The sequence below is a fragment of the Myzus persicae genome, unplaced genomic scaffold (genome assembly GCF_001856785.1).
Source record: "Myzus persicae strain clone G006 unplaced genomic scaffold, MPER_G0061.0, whole genome shotgun sequence".
Taxonomy (NCBI): domain Eukaryota; kingdom Metazoa; phylum Arthropoda; class Insecta; order Hemiptera; family Aphididae; genus Myzus; species Myzus persicae.
In genome coordinates, this window is record NW_019103489.1 from 34,748 (window position 1) to 51,695 (window position 16,948).

The 16,948-nt window shown below is 25.7% G+C and overlaps 1 protein-coding gene across 3 annotated transcripts in view; it reads right to left on the bottom strand.

Moving 5' to 3' along the window:
* Positions 1-2,366: 2,366 nt before the first annotated feature.
* Positions 2,367-16,948, bottom strand: part of LOC111034595 (tubulin polyglutamylase TTLL5) — a 33,181-nt gene continuing 18,599 nt past the window's right edge. For 2 of the 3 annotated variants that reach the window (XM_022315878.1, XM_022315877.1), the window contains 11 exons: positions 16,412-16,518; positions 14,918-15,131; positions 14,566-14,831; positions 11,467-11,669; positions 11,175-11,358; positions 10,922-11,103; positions 10,677-10,856; positions 10,513-10,597; positions 9,362-9,524; positions 7,270-7,433; positions 2,367-5,942 (listed from right to left, as the gene is read on the bottom strand). In XM_022315878.1, the coding sequence (XP_022171570.1) occupies positions 5,825-5,942; positions 7,270-7,433; positions 9,362-9,524; positions 10,513-10,597; positions 10,677-10,856; positions 10,922-11,103; positions 11,175-11,358; positions 11,467-11,669; positions 14,566-14,831; positions 14,918-15,131; positions 16,412-16,518 (1,866 nt within the window). In that variant the 3' untranslated portion in view covers positions 2,367-5,824. The remainder of the gene's footprint in view (positions 5,943-7,269; positions 7,434-9,361; positions 9,525-10,512; positions 10,598-10,676; positions 10,857-10,921; positions 11,104-11,174; positions 11,359-11,466; positions 11,670-14,565; positions 14,832-14,917; positions 15,132-16,411; positions 16,519-16,948) is intronic. The other variant, XR_002604562.1, reaches the window with a different exon arrangement.

A 16,948-nucleotide genomic window follows, 5' to 3' on the forward strand; every position in this document is an offset into this window, starting at 1 on the left:
CAGAGGACCTAGTTGAACGTGGCCAAATATCTCACGGTAAAAAAATTACCTATCCGCCCATGACCATTTGAAGACCGTCAAATTCGATAATCTATTTAATTCATATAACATATTATTATATTTACATCACGTTATTTGATTATTATTCGTCTGTGTTTAATTTGATTTTGTTTTGTTTATCACGTTTCGTATACAATTTATTACAGTTAAAAATGTTTTCTAAGTTGTGTCAATTATTACTTTTGAATTTATTTTTTCTTTATTATAGTATTGGAATATGCAAACCATTCCAAAGGATAGGCTTTACTACAGTGTTGGTAGGATTACATCTTTTTGATAAAAATAATTCGAAATATGATTAGACTAACTGGAAATATATAAAATATTATTATGTGTCGTGGTTCGATTATACGCAATCGGCTGGGCCCTTAGTATTTTCATATATTTGTGTTATTCTCACTGAAGTCTAAGGTCTTACATAAAATAAACCGAGGTACAATAGTCAAATTTTGGTGGATTGTGTATCAGAGTACCATTAAATTAATATTGTAATATTGTATACAGTATACTATTGGTAACTAAGGTATTATCATGTATCTTTTAAGTCAATACGTCCGTGGCGACGTAAAACGATTCACACAATTTGTGGTATACAATGTAACGAATTAACACATGACTTAAAATTCGACTAAATGTTTTAATAATTTGTCTGTGTATAGAAAAAAATATTAATTTTTTTTTGCAGATAGTATTGTAATTTTTTGAATTTTCAAGTACAAACTATTATATTAAAATAAAGTTTTAATTATTTAAAAATGTTCGTGATTAAGACATTAAGTGATTAAATGCATTTCGTTAAAATTTGAATTTGAAATGTTTGTATTTTAAACTTGTCAATGTATTTTCAATAGTTTTTTAGTTATTGTAGGAAAGACCAGCGAGGAACGTTGTTTATAATATGTTCAGTGTTTATCTTGGCAATAAAAATTTAATCAAAATGAATCGAAAAAAACTAAAAACAAGTTTACGAGAGATACGATTACACGAACTATGTAACTGAAACAGTCACGCATAATAATATGATAAATTATAAATAAGTAATAATATCAGTAAATATTTGTCGGTATTTTTGTTTTCGATAATACGGCCGATCGTGGTCGGACAATAACATTATTTTTCGTAGATATTAATAATAGTTTCATATTGCGCTTGTACACTACTACTACAACATGGAATACGATTTATATGTAGCTATAACATACAACGATACGGCGAATAAACGATAAAAATAATATTATTGTGAATAAACTACCAGCCAGCCGTCGTTAACAAGAAAACAAATAACAACTCAAAATAGCTTCAGATATGAAATAAGTGTATAATTATTATTTATTTTCATAATCGTATTATATTCCCATTGGAGCAAAATAAATGGATTTATTTTTAGGGGATTTTGAATAAAAATTAAATTTTTAAATAAATGTCCTTGGAATTATCAACTAATTTCAAAATATGTGGTATTCATATTAACAACAATAATTTACGAGAATTTACTATAGGTATGAACTTATTCATTTTCGTTCATAAGTTTTTAACTGTTGATAACGAAATCTGCACAAGATATGACAATTACTGCGGTTAATATAATTGATAATAAATTTAGTATTTTTCATATTTTATTAATTTTTTTAATTTTTTATTATTTTGTAATTTGTTCACTATTAACGTAAAAATAAATAAATAGTTATAGTGATAATAATAATGTAATGACTAGAGTTACCTACATAAAATAGTTGTAATCGATTATAATATAATTCATAGTTACGTTATACGGTGGTAATATTGCAGTCACAAGCAATATACCTTAGCAGTAATTTGTTACACAGTTGAGTATTTTAATTTTAAAAAACAAATAGGCAATAAAAATCAACAACACAATAAAATTGAAACATAATATATTTGACTTAATAATGTGTTTAAAAAAAAATATTGCACAAAATTTAAATAAACAAAATAGGTACTACGTGATGATTTTAAACAAATTATGTATAATAGGTATAAATAAAAGCGATACACAATAATAATGAAATAAAAATTATCACTAATTTCTTAATTTTAACCTAATTAGATTATTTTAAATACCAAAAATACCCTACACTTTAAATTTAAAAATAAAGGACGTTTTTTACACTATAATTTAGTAATTTTATCTTTACTAACAATTATGAACAATCATCAGGCACCAATATTAAAAACATAAAACCATTACATGGTTAAATCATAATACATAAATTTTGATAATTTATAAATAACATTTAAAAAGTATTCTGAAACTAGTATTAATTAAAAAAAAACTTTATTGCTTAATGAGTAATATAATACAAATAATAAAATATTTAGAATTCTAGAGTGTATAACATAAATAAATATAATAATACTATAATAGTATAATGATAAATAACGTTGCATACGTTCTAAAATGCATGAATGAAAATGTGACATACTATGTAGTGATTTACCTAGTGTAGTTTAATTATGTATATATAACACCATTTGTATAAAATTAAAAATTATAATATAATTGATTTACTAGACTCGAAAAGTGAAACATTCAAACAATAGCTGGTATTAACATGTTTTAATTAATTTGTGAATATTGTTGACTAGGCGTTATGGGCATACAATAAAGTCACGGTGATATTTCTCGTAAGACATTTTAAACTATACTTCATAATTTCTAATTACAAATTACAAATCTTTTAAATGTGTCAATTTGTGTAGATATGGTTACGCATTAAATATGAAAAATTAAGAATGTGCGAAAAATGTTAATGTATTTAGAATCACAGAAATTAGACTAGAAGAATATTATTTAAACACAAATATATGACATAAATACATATGGTATTCATAAATACCTATTACAATGAAAATACAATATATTATTGAGGGTTTTTGATTATCATTATTCATCATAATATTTATGATTATGAGTTATCCTTATAACTATGCCTATTTAATTGAATTATCATTTTTTTAATAATAATAATTTAAGATAATTTAATAGTCGACGTGAATTACAATACCTACCTATTAATTATTAAAATAAAATATGTATATTAATTGGTCATTATTTGAGCAACATTTGAAATGAAAAAAATATTTTATGCTGCATACGAAATAAATAATTAAGCAGAGATTATGATTGCAATTAACTTGCCTGAATAGTAAATAAAAAATTAAACGTTATACATATTACTAACTATTTTCAATAAAATATATTTTTGTGGTCGGAATTATAAATTTAAACAAACATTATTAATATTATATTAAGGACGTTAAGGTTAAACTAGGTACATTTATATAATTAATTATATCACAATGCTTACTGCTAATTAGTTTTCAATATTCTCAGTAATAAGTACATGTGTTGTGTATAAAAAAAATTTTACTTTATAATTTTATTAAAAATTGAATTATATGAATTATGAATAAACACACAATATTATACACAAACTAAAATAAATAAAAATATATATTAGACATTAGTACATTATAAGGTATAAATACCTTTCAGTAAATGCATTCAGTTAAACAGTAATTGCACAGAAAACCTCAATCTAGGTAAAAATAGTTTTAATTATCTATCAAAAATATTTGAACGATTCCTAAAATTAATGAACGAATTTCATTTAATACATATTTTAGTAAATATATATTGTGATTTCTATTATTATAAACGGTTTTTTTTATAAAATGGCCAATTTTTATTAAATATGGGTAAATTAAACTCCGCGTCATCATATCAAAATAATATAGTAATACTAGTAACAGATATAAAATATGTACCAAATTTAAATTAAGTTGTTAATTTACTTAGTACTGAGTACTGAAGCTAGTATTATTACTAGATTATAATTTATATTTTATAAAATACCTACATTTATTATATATTAAATATTATCATAAAAATAAAATGTTATAATTATGAAATATAATTTATTAGATTAAATTCTTTGGCAAATATGTTTGGTGACTTGGTGTAATATTAGCAAATACAAATCAAATTATTTTGTATTTTAGGAACATTGAAAATGTTGGCATCTCATAATTTGAAAATTATTAGGCATAACTTTATAATAATATTATATTATAGTTTTGCTAGGAATGTTATGTTATGTTTATTTACAATGAACCTACATCATGAACATTCAGTTTTAGTTTTACTCGTGGTGTATTAGTGAATAACTTATACATTAAAATTTTAAAAAATTATAACATATTAATATGCCTGTAAAATGTAGATTATATTATAGACTTAAGACTACACAGTACACAAAATACACAATGTCTTAAATTAAATTGATAAATATATCTCAATATCAGTATAAGTTTACTCTAGTTATGGTGACCAGATATGAAAATCTAAAAAACATCTCATCCCTCCTACAAATATTAGGTATGTAATATATTATGTTCACGTATTATAAAATGTACAACTACTGTAGTGATTCATTCATCATAGAGGAAAAATATTATGTGGTACTACTCGTACTAGTGTACTACTAAATACTGTACGATCTGTACTAAGTACTAATACTCATATTATATTATTAATAATGTAGTAATATGCATAAGTGCATTAGATAAGGTTGAATCATAAAATATAAATTACTCAACACTATTGTTGTGTTGAGGACTCTAGAACAACGCAATAAAAAAGTGCGTCTGGTCACCATAGCTATTGTAAACTGAATGGAAGAAAACATATTTATAAATTATTTGTTTGATTTTTGGGTTTGAAACAAGCAATAGCTTTTAACAGTTAATGACCAATGGTTCTTAAAGATATTATTAGAATATATTTTCATCACAATATTATTTTGAAATTGGCCTTTTTAATTTGTACAGTCTTCTTAATAAAATACGAATATAGCTAATATTTAACAACATCGATTATAAATTATAATATTTCACAAATAATTTAATGAATATTACACTTATTAATAGAGACTTGAGTGCGTTTTGGTAGGTTCGAGTAAAACGGATGTCCCGCGCTCCCGACCGATCATAATATCGTGTTGCGATCGATCAGCGGCAGGAATTGACCTGTTCGTGGCTCCATAGTACACACGCTATCGATATTTTTAAATCGCCCAAAATACTACACGTCGGTAACTGGATTTTGTCATTAAAACCGGGAATAAACGTCGCAATCGTACGCAACAAATCGTGGGCTGTTTATGTTTAGTGCGTTCAGAAGCTAAAATTATACCATGTATTTCCAATTCACGCGATACATTTGCACAATCACACTAAACGTTAACAATGATCTATACAGACGTATGAGAAATTGGTGAAGATGTGATTAAAACGCTGGTGTGTAATCATAGCGCGACAGCGATTTTAAAGTGGTATCCGTGCGTTCGAATCGCCCCATCCCCCCCCCCCATCACCCCGCTGTGTAACCACTAGTGTGACACTGTGACATAATATGACAAACACGATTAAAACCAATGTAATTTGCTTTTAATTCGTTTTACTCGGTCCTACCAAAACGCATAGGTAGTGCTTACATTTTATATGATCTATGCTAACAATAAAAAATAATGACAAGTTCATCTAGAGATGTACTATATTTACTACATCTAAGACTAATTATTAATTAGTAATTACGCACTAATAGTTAAAAGCAAATATAAGGAGACAGATGTAATCAACTATACGAGTATGAATACCTAATAGGCCACACTCAATAGTAGTTCTATGACATTAATAAAAAAAAGTTCTTATAAATGTCAACGCGTCGACAGCATTGTAGATATTATTTCCAAACTTTTGATTCTATTACTTTAGAATTTTTAATATCATTCACCGGGTGTATTGCAGACGACAAACAATTGTGTTTCGAGTCATTAATTATTTCTTCGATATCTTCTTTCCTATAAAATAAGCATATAAAATATATTATATAAGTAAATATCCTAGATACACTATTGATGGAAGTAAATTATATAATTAATATACATAATACATAAAATTAGATAAGTGAAATGACAAATGGAAATGATACCCAGCGTAATAATTTTTAGTGCATTACAACTTACTTGCCTCGTCTTAATTTAAGCATTAAAATAATATCCATTATCAATGCATAAAACATAATATAACATATTATACACTCAAGTATTTTCGGTAGATTAGGTGCCTTAATTTTTGAAGAAATAACCCATGTAACTTTTAAGTTATTATTCATTACCGATGAGCCGTACAATGGTGCGTAGTATAAAGATAAAAAAGAGTCAAAATATTTAGAATTTTAAATCACGTACAGAAAATAATAAAATAAACATTTTGTGACTATCGTATCTTAGATAACTAAGGTTATTCATTTTAGAGTAATAACAAAATAAGTAAATCATTCGATGAGAATTCATTAATTTTTGGGTGAATTATCCTCCAACGTCGAAAAAATTTGAATTTCATACGCTAATAAAATATTAATTTGGGTTTGCAATAATTTAACAGTTTTTGTTAGTTTAAGGTAATTAAATCAAATTAATTTAAATCTTGTAAACAATTTTCAAATCTCAGATATAAATAGAACACATTTTATGAAATTCTAACTCAAAATAATTTGCTAATTTTCGTGATTTTAATAAATTTTAGATACTCATAAAAAATGATTATGGATTTACGATCAATTCTTTTTTCTGATTTCCACATCGATAATAATTAAATAAAAAAAAAAAAACTACTGTGTTAGACATTTTTTTACGCTTGAAAAATATAAATAGCTCAAAAATCTAATCAAAATATTTTTTAAATTTTATTATGTATGGACCATTGTCATATAAACATTTAGCGAAAATTTAAAGTACCTTTAGTTATAAGCATTTTACTTACTCCGAAAAAGAAAATTGATTTTGCGTAAAAATGTCCGTTCTCAATATTTTTTCCGGCGCTTTTAAAAACTACTGGATATTTTCAATTTTAACCTCCACAAAGCATCAACTAGATTCACTTTCCCACCACAAAATATACTGTTGTTAAATACCGAAGTATTAATTCGACTACTTATCGTACTTATCGTGTACAGTGTACAAACACCCAAACCTCCCCGGGCTATGCCACTGATAGTATAAATAGTTAGACTTGCACAATTCTCATAAACTTCACAAAAATAAACATGTAGCCTTTCAAATAATACGTGTTTACTGTTTATACACAAATAAATAAATTATTTGATTGTAAAAATTTAAAAATTACCTGGCATGCGTGAGAAATAAATTAAACAACTTATGTGGCAAACAATTTTTTGTAGTTTCTGGGGTTAAATACATTACAGTATCATAGTTGTATTTCAATAAAAAGCTTTCCAATAATTGCAGTATTTCCATTGCTTTTTTGTTTGATAGCGAAGATTTAGAAACCTATAAAATATAAAAGTGTGTATTATGTAATTTGTATTTTATATGCTTCCATTCAGAATAATTTTTCATGAATATTTTATACTAATTTATGACAAATTGGTTAATTGGATTAAGTTGAATAAGTGATGGAAAATCATACAAACATAAGAAATAAAAAATTCTATTTACGTAATTTTCAGAGGCATTTGTATGCATTTTACGTATTGTTTGATTTAAGTTATAAAGAAAAACTTACCACATTTTCTTTTAAAATGTAAAAAATGTTTAATCTATACAGTGCTCAAATTGGAAAAATAAAAAAGGGTGACTTAAAAGAATAAGAATTACTTAAAAATATTGGACTCAACCAACCTTGTGGCCACCAAACCCCCCATTAATCCATAAATTCTCAAACAAGTTATTAAAATAAACGAATATGGCAGAGTATGCCAGTAACGACTACTTATGACTGATTAAAACAATTATTTTCAAATAATAGTAATATTAATTCACATTTAAAATAATTTAACTAGTCAAATGTATATTGATTTACATTCCATAGCTATTATTTCAATTAAGTTGGTTGGTTTAAGTGTAGGTGACAAGTGTAATGTGTAATTGTAATAAGACACTTCTAACTTATAATTAGAGAGCGGATTTGTATGCAATTGTACCGACTTTTTTAGATTTTCACTAGTATTTTTACGAATAATAATGGTTTGAAACACATGGAAAAATTTTTTTGCACATAACTGCATACTTTGATAAAGTTCAAAATTCATTGCATATTAAAGTGAACATTTTAAAAAAAAAGAAAAGAAAAATATATTTTGTCAAGTAGAAAATTCAAAAATAAATTTTATAGGCACTTAGTAGTAATTTAAATAAAGATAAGTTTGTTAATTATAATTTGTTTGATTTGTATTAAATTATTTGGTTCCTACCTACTTTATAAATGTATAAACTATTAATAATAAATATCTAATACAAATTGTGCACTTTTTTACCACATTACCCAATTTTTTTTTCTTACATATTTATTGCATATTTTCACATTTTGACTGCATGTTTGGTATATATTTATGTGTCATATTTTAATACTTGTTACTTGTTAGTGTATTACATACAAATCTGCATTATATTTATTAAAAAGAGAAGCATTCAATTTTTCATACATGTTTATACTTTTTGTTTACAATTAACACATATATGTAGGTTTTTATTTCGGTTGGATAATTAAAATAACATTAGTTTTGGCAGAATTGACGTTTGACATTAGTTTTAAGACATCTATTTTTGCATATTTACCAATATATATTAACTTTGAAGATAAAAATAGTAACACTTTAAATGTTGTAGAATGAAGTGAATAAAAAATTATCAATTAATTAAAAAACAAATACTATGGGTTACGATCTATCAACAACGGTTATAAGCTTAAATAATATTAGATTATTAAAATAATTTTGAATACCTACCATAAGTTAATACATTATAATCTATAATACATTTACGATTAACAGACATAATTATGTTATTATAAAATTCCAATGTTGTTCTACTTTAATATATTTCAAATATTTTGATAAGCATTAATTACATGTAGGTATCTATAAATTATACAAATATTATAAAAGACACTATATCTTTTTAATTGTGTGTTTGTGTGTAATGAGTAATGACAATATAAATTAAAATGTTCATATATAGTTTAACATACCTAAAGCTAAATTATGTTTAAAAAATAAAATATTCAGATTATAGGTATCTGAATTACTACAAAGTATTATTTTTTAAGTACTACATATTAAGCACTAATTTTCATCATTCAACAATAACTACTATTTAAAAGAACCAATATTTTTTAAGTTCCTCTAGTTTACAACTTTACAACACATTATAATAACATATACAACACGACATTTTAATTATTATACTAAATAACTAACCTCAATTTTTAAAGGAACACTGAGGTTTTTTGAAGCTTTTATTAAAAACATCAAAACAAGATTACTTGATGGATTGTCAAAATTTTTCTCCAAAGCACATTTTTTTAATAAAGCAGAAATGTAAGTCAAGTATAGAGCAAAGGTTTGCCGAGCCTGTAGATTACTGAAATGTAAGCAAAGAAAGGTTGACAACGTCTGGGTAATAACTAATATGAAATTGAAATATACAATATTACAGATGGGTTAACAAATTTAGTATTATTACATGGAAATATTCAGAAAAAAATATTTAACCAGAGTGATCATTTTTAAGCATCATAATATAATATTAGTTATTTTTTTATTTAGATCATCTATTTATTAAGTATGTTGTATTAATTTAATATATAATGTATATCTACTGTAAATGCTTTACTTAATATTATTCATAGTTTCAAAATATTTAACACATATATTTTAATTTAAAATAGAATAAAATACGTATGTTTTTTAAATACTGTTAAAAATAGTATACTGCACTAAAAAACATTTCTAAAGCAAATATAATTTTCCTAACACTATTTTTCTTTAAATAAATAAGTGTAGTAATAATTAATTAATAATACATTTTATACAGGGTGAATCTTTTAATTAATTTTCTCAAATTCACATAATTTGAATCATTACAATGTAGGTAACATTTTTTAAAAATAATTGAATTTTTACAATCTTTAAACTATATAGTTTTATATATTTATATGTATAATTTATAATTTATAATTTATAGTACATGTACTTAAAAGGGATCAGCTATATATAAACACTTAAAAATCAAGAAAGATGCTTTTAAAAATATGATAAGATAAATGACCATTATTATATATTATATTATTGTTAACAAACAGTAGTACTATTGAACTAATATGTAAATATAAAACAAATTAATAGGTATATAGGAAATAATAGGTCTCTAGACTTATAGACTAAATAATGTACCTAATCTATTATTGTAAAATGATCACTCTGTATTTGTATAATTATAAAATACAATTAAATATTATGGTTAGTAAGTAGCATACAATAATTAATAGTTAATTCATTAGTATAACATGTGCGTATCCAAATATAATCTGTACAATTTATACAGCAATAGTTTTTATTTAATTGTTTACCTGAATACATATCCATCGTTTAAATATTTTACGATTGCTTTTTTTAACTTTAACATATCAGTTGTTTGATCTGCATCTTTATTATCTGAAATACAAATGTTATTTTAATTAACTTTTTTTCTCTCTTGTAAGGGGTAATATAATTAATTGTATATTCTTATAACCATTTAAACTCTGCTTATAATCTTTTAAAGACCTTTCATAACGATCCTGTCTGCTTATATCCATATAAAATGAGGAGTTTTCGCTGAATAAATGGTCGTTTAAAAAATAATTATAATTCCTTATTAGTTTTACATAAAATGGTGGTATAGTGGATCCTCTAGGAATGCCATTGATATTATCTGCAAATAAAACATTAAATTGATTGGGATGGCATTTATTTTAAATTAAAATAAAACATTCATACCTAAGTAAGAGGAATATTTTTTCCATGATAGGTATGTAGGAAAAATCCGTATGAACCCTCTGCTCCTTTGATTTTGATCCATCGTGTTTTTCAATAACCGTTTTTCATCACTACTAAGGTTATTAATATTAATATTTGAATTTCTGTTTCTCGGAATATCAGATTTCGGTCTTCGGACATTTCTACAAAAATCATTGAACCATCACATAATAGCAAATGTCTATAATTAAAAACCCAGGTATTTAAATACTACCTGTTAAAGTTGAAGACAGTAGGGTCAACGATTGGGATACCAATTAAAGTAAATAAATCGCATAGCATTGAACTCTTAATACGAGAATCAAGTCCAGAATCTATCCCTAATGATGGAGATAGGTTAACTTCAAGCAGCCATGGTTTTAACTTATCGTCCACCAAAATATCAAACCCGTATAATTCTATAATAAAATTGAATAATCAATGGTCATGCATAAAAATGCATTATAAAAAATAAGTCGATTACCTACTATGTAAATAGGTAAATAACTATAAAAAAAAATAATTACCAAAACAATTTTGATTGTGAGGTACAAAGCAATTGATTGCTGGTAACATTTGAGCAGTTGCACTCATTATTGTCTTAACTACAATGTCTTCGATTTCAGCCATCAAAGTTTCAGTATTAATGAGATACTCTTCTCGGAGATGGTTCAAAAGAGCACTCATGGACCATTTATGGCCTACATTTTCTCGTTCAGGATCCGAATTCCTAAACCATAATAGTTAGTAATGAACAATAATATATTTTTTAAATAATTATAAAATATTATAATGTTGTTCTTTTAAAGGTAAACTCTCATTTTTTTGAAAAGTGTTTTAGTATTTTAGTGGAGAAATAATTTAGTATTCGATTTCATTTACGATTTCAACCTATATAAGCTAGGTGGTAATTTAATTAAATTTTTGTATAATTTATAATTAATAAGTTGTTACTCGTGCCTGTGCAATGGCGTAATTTCAGTTTTTGCTAGATTAGGGCAACTTCATATTATTTTTCTAAATAAAATTTTTATTTACGCTGGCTCCAGAATTCGGACTTACATGATACCCGTCACCTATACATAGTAGATTTAGGACGTGGTGGATGTATATTTACTATTTAGGTATATCGAAAATATTATTAACGAAAACAAAATTCAATATCAATTATCAGTAACAAAAATACAAAATGTGTGTGTGCCCTATAGTCAAAAATAAAAAACAATCAAACACAGTATACACATAGGGAATAGGTTTGTAAAGTCTCAGTACAGTCTTAAAATATTATGATTCATATTTTCAATACATGTCGCACACTCTCATAGCGAAGTTTATTGCATTCACAGTGTATAGTTGTGTTTGTATGTGTGAGAGCCAGCCAACTACCCAACACGGCCGTGAAGGTTGAGCTAAAAACTTAGGCATTGTAGGCCTATGTTAATTTTTTGTCTAAATTTACCCTAAGATATTTTGTAGTGGTAGTAATGGGTAATGAGAAACATAATGTTATTTTATGTTATTCATGGGCTGGTCATGTTTGAGTTTAAAAGTCAAGTGGCAAGATAATTTATTTTCATTAGTTTTTACGTTTCACTTTTGATACTACGATTATATTTTAGTTCTTCTAGTTCGTGCAATATTGTAAATAATTTTGAAATTGGAAACGTTCGGAGAATTTTTATGGACAGAGAAAATAGCTTTGTTGTGGGCAGTCTTAGATCGACCGCCGCGGTATCGGCCCATATACGGTTTCGGAATACGCACCAAAATGTATTTCACAGCATTTTCCGACAGATTCGCTGTTAATTCATTGTTTTTTATATTTGAGTGGATACATGCGACTAATGTGATCTACCGCGTTTTACCATCAAAACGCTGAAGTAATTAAAATTACTCAATTATTACACGTTTTTAAATTGGAATGTGCTATTACACCAGTGAGGCGGTAACGGAAAACGCTGCATTTATACCGTAATTTGTATATAATTTAACAGGCGGAATACGTCGTAATAATAATAATATTATACACGGTTATTATTTTAACGGTTCACTTGGTTGCTATTATGTTATGTACAATACGTGATATTATACTATTATTTTATACCATATCTTATATTTTATATCATAATCTCAGTCCCCAGCATGTCTCGCGCTTATCGATGGTCATTTTTAATTTACTTGTATATTATGGTTTGTCATCCGTCGACCAACATTTTCTGATCTATTATTATGACGTAAACAAATTAGAGGTTACAAATAAAAGACCAACACCCCTTTACAACTATTTAATTATTTATTTAATTATAATGGACGGGTTTTCTTTTTTTTTTTTAATTTGGCTATTACAGTTTATCTACGCTTCACCGCCGGTACCTTGTGGCTTGTACCACCAACTATATAGTTATAGTAGTTATACTAGGGATTACCTACAGCGACTTATTATTGTTGTTTAACTGTAGATAATTGTATAATATTATTTTGAACTTCAATAATAAAAAATATTTTGCTCAGGAAAGTTAAATAAAAAAATGTTCATTGTCAAAAATAATGACATTGAAAACTAAAACGATAAAAATGGTAAATAATTGAATTTTTTGTTAAAAAATGCTGATTACTCATTATTCCAAATTATGTCCAAAAGTATTAATGTTTTCAGAAAATGAGTGTTTACTTACAAAAAAATCATCTTGAATCATAAAATGTATAAAATAATATGTAATAAATTAATACTGTAAATTATAATGTACAAAATATGTACAAATGTTAAAATGTGTAGTCTTATTTTTAAACTTATTAAATTTGACTAATTATAATTATTGTTCAGAAAAACACAAAGACGTCGTACCCACATGTGTTAAAATTTCATAGTTCGGTTTATTTATTGTTAATATTAATACAAATTTACTTATAACTTATAAGTTACAATCGAATTTTTATAGAGAAGATATAAACTGTAGTCTAGTCGAGTGGAATTTTTTTTAATTTATCTATTTATTTTAAAACAAGTTACATGTATTTAAGTACTTAAATTACTATAAGATAATATTAATAATAAGTTTAAATATTTGAATATTGATTATGATTGAAGTAAAAATTGCAGTCAGAATTCGGTAATTTTCTATCAAACAAACCAATCAAAACCGCCTCGAAGAACATGATGTATTTATTAAAAATCGCGGAAACGCTGGAATCGTAGAAGCGTTAAATCGCCTCCAGTGTAGGTTTAAGCCGACGTTCAGCGAATATTCGTCAATCGTCATATGGGAGGTATTTAATCGTAGGACATATCGATTATTTTTACTTGCCAGTTGCCAAGTCACTCGTGGTTGTCGTTAAACGTAGTACGAGTCAAAGAAATAATTAAACGAGTATACGAGTGGCGTGGGTTGTAGGAACGACATAATCGTGAAATCAAAATATAATACCCGACCATCACGATTATGATTTATGATGTCGCCGGAGTACACGAGTCGTGGCTTTCCGCGTGTGACAGAGCACATGCTAATACGACGTCCTCTTAACAACAAAAGCAAAACATAAATTAATTAGTTTAGACCTTAAAATTAAAAAGAGTAATAACGCTCAAGATAAAAATATAATACCGTGCATTATAGAAGGTGACCTACCTAATATAGCTTGGACTGCTTTTGTTGACGCTATAGTTGCAAAGATGCATTCGTCGATTATTAATTCGACTTCTATCACATACATATTTAACAGTTGCAAATCTAACTAAACCTTCTTCGTACAGGTATACAACAAGTGGATTGAATGATGTAACTAATACGTATAAACGTAAATCCCACTTATATCCATTCACCAACAGCGGATTGTCAATATACTTGGCAACAACGACATTTTCCTTCAACGCCGATTGAGTGTCCTTAAATGACTGCAAACAATATCAAAATATTATTATTTAGGTGTGTAATAATAAAACTAATGATACAATAACAGCAAACGGTTTTTAGAAATTACATAATCAATTATTGTTATTCCTCTTCCGCGAGATAAATCAAAAGGCTTTACAATCCATAAACCTCGATGTCGATATTGGTTCGAAATAAATCTATTGTAATCTTTCGGCATGATGTATGTTTCAGGAACAAAAGAGAACTTTTTAATTCCATTGCGATGACTCATAGTTTCAATATTTTTGTATAATTTATCTTTACGAGTCAATTCACATGATCTAATAGAAAACATTTAACATTTTGAATTATAATTAAAATTTTAATATTGTACATAGCATGAGAAGCGAGTAATAGAATTTTTATTTTTTAAATTATAAGAAACCACATTTTATTGTTATACAGTACGAATATTATTTTAACGCTACTTAATGGTAAAATCTTGTTTTATGGGATTTCATGGACATTGGACATTTATTATAATTCAATGAATTAATTAATATTATATTTGTTTAAATATTTTTTTATTGTTACACACTATGCACTATACACTAAGCAGTCATTTTAAAAACGAGCGGGGCAACTATAGACCGACCAAACCGAGACGGAAACAATATTGTAATCAGTGATATTTATAATATAAAATACTAGTGTGCATATAATATTATTACATAATAATATGTACAATTGATATAAGTAATACAAGTTTTGAAGGTTGTATAATATCGGAAAATCAAAAAATAACCGTTGGAGTTGTTGGACTGATGGCTGATTTTAAAAATAAAATAATGAAAACTGGTATTTTGTACTTACTTTAAACTATAATGATTACTATGAAACAATTAAAGGAAGTTTTGAATTTTAAAATATCTAAGAAATCATTATACAATTATCATTGTAAAATTAATAATTTATCGCTCCGCTCAGAATCTAAAATGATAGTAAAATAGTAATAAATATAATTCAGTAATAAATTAAAAATATTTTTAAAAACGGGTATTACAATATGTCGAGATAACGAGTGTTTACTATTAAAATAATTGTTCAGTAGGTAAAACATATTCACTTGATTGTATATTATGACATTATGACTATGTACCTAATCATATTATTTTTGCCTTATTATGACGATCGAATAATTGTTTTATGTCAACACTAATAACTAAAACTACATACTATAATTGTAATAGATCATATAGGTTCAACAAAATATAAATTGTTGAAGCCCTTTAACCTAATAAAAAAAAAATATATATAAATATTAACTTGTTTTAAAATTAAATGTTGACATAAGGTCACTTGGTTATTACTTAAGGAAGCAGTTATGCACTTGTTCTGGTTCAATTTCAATTGAAAATTGTATTATACGAAGGTGAGCCAATGTCTGATTATTTGATTGTGTAACATAAATTCATGAAATAGCCGTACTATTCTTATAAAAACGAAAAGATTTCTTTTTTTCTCTCTACATTTTATTTTATATTTTATCCAAATTTGTTTTCGTACTGATAATAAAATATAATTTAATTATTAACGCATATCCAGTTAAATTAATAATTACCTAGGGAAGTGATTGATACGTTGATAAGACCTCAATGAACTAATGATTTTTGTATTAACATGGTTATTTGACCATAATAAATTGAAATCATTTGAATCAGAATTGACCTGTAATAATACAAAAATAATGTATAAGTAAATATTATGTTCTACTTCTAATTTTAAAATGTTTTGTTATTCATAATATTTGATATTGTACAACTTTATGAGTACAGAGTAATAAACTAATAAGATTAGTAACTAATAAAGTAATAACCATTGATTATTAATATATTATGATAAACGCTTAATAGTTGTAGTATTATTCAATATGTTAACAGGATGTCGGCGCAATATTTGTTTTCTTTCTCAGACACACGAGCAACATAAATTAAACTCTTTTCCCTAAAATCGTTTTTATGATTTTTGAGGAACTTAGAGTGAAATAACCTATTACAAAAATTATAGAGGATAATACTTTTGACGGTGTGACGGTTTTATATGCTATTATTATTTAACTTTGTATTCAACTTTCAAAATAAAATAAAAATGTTGTAAA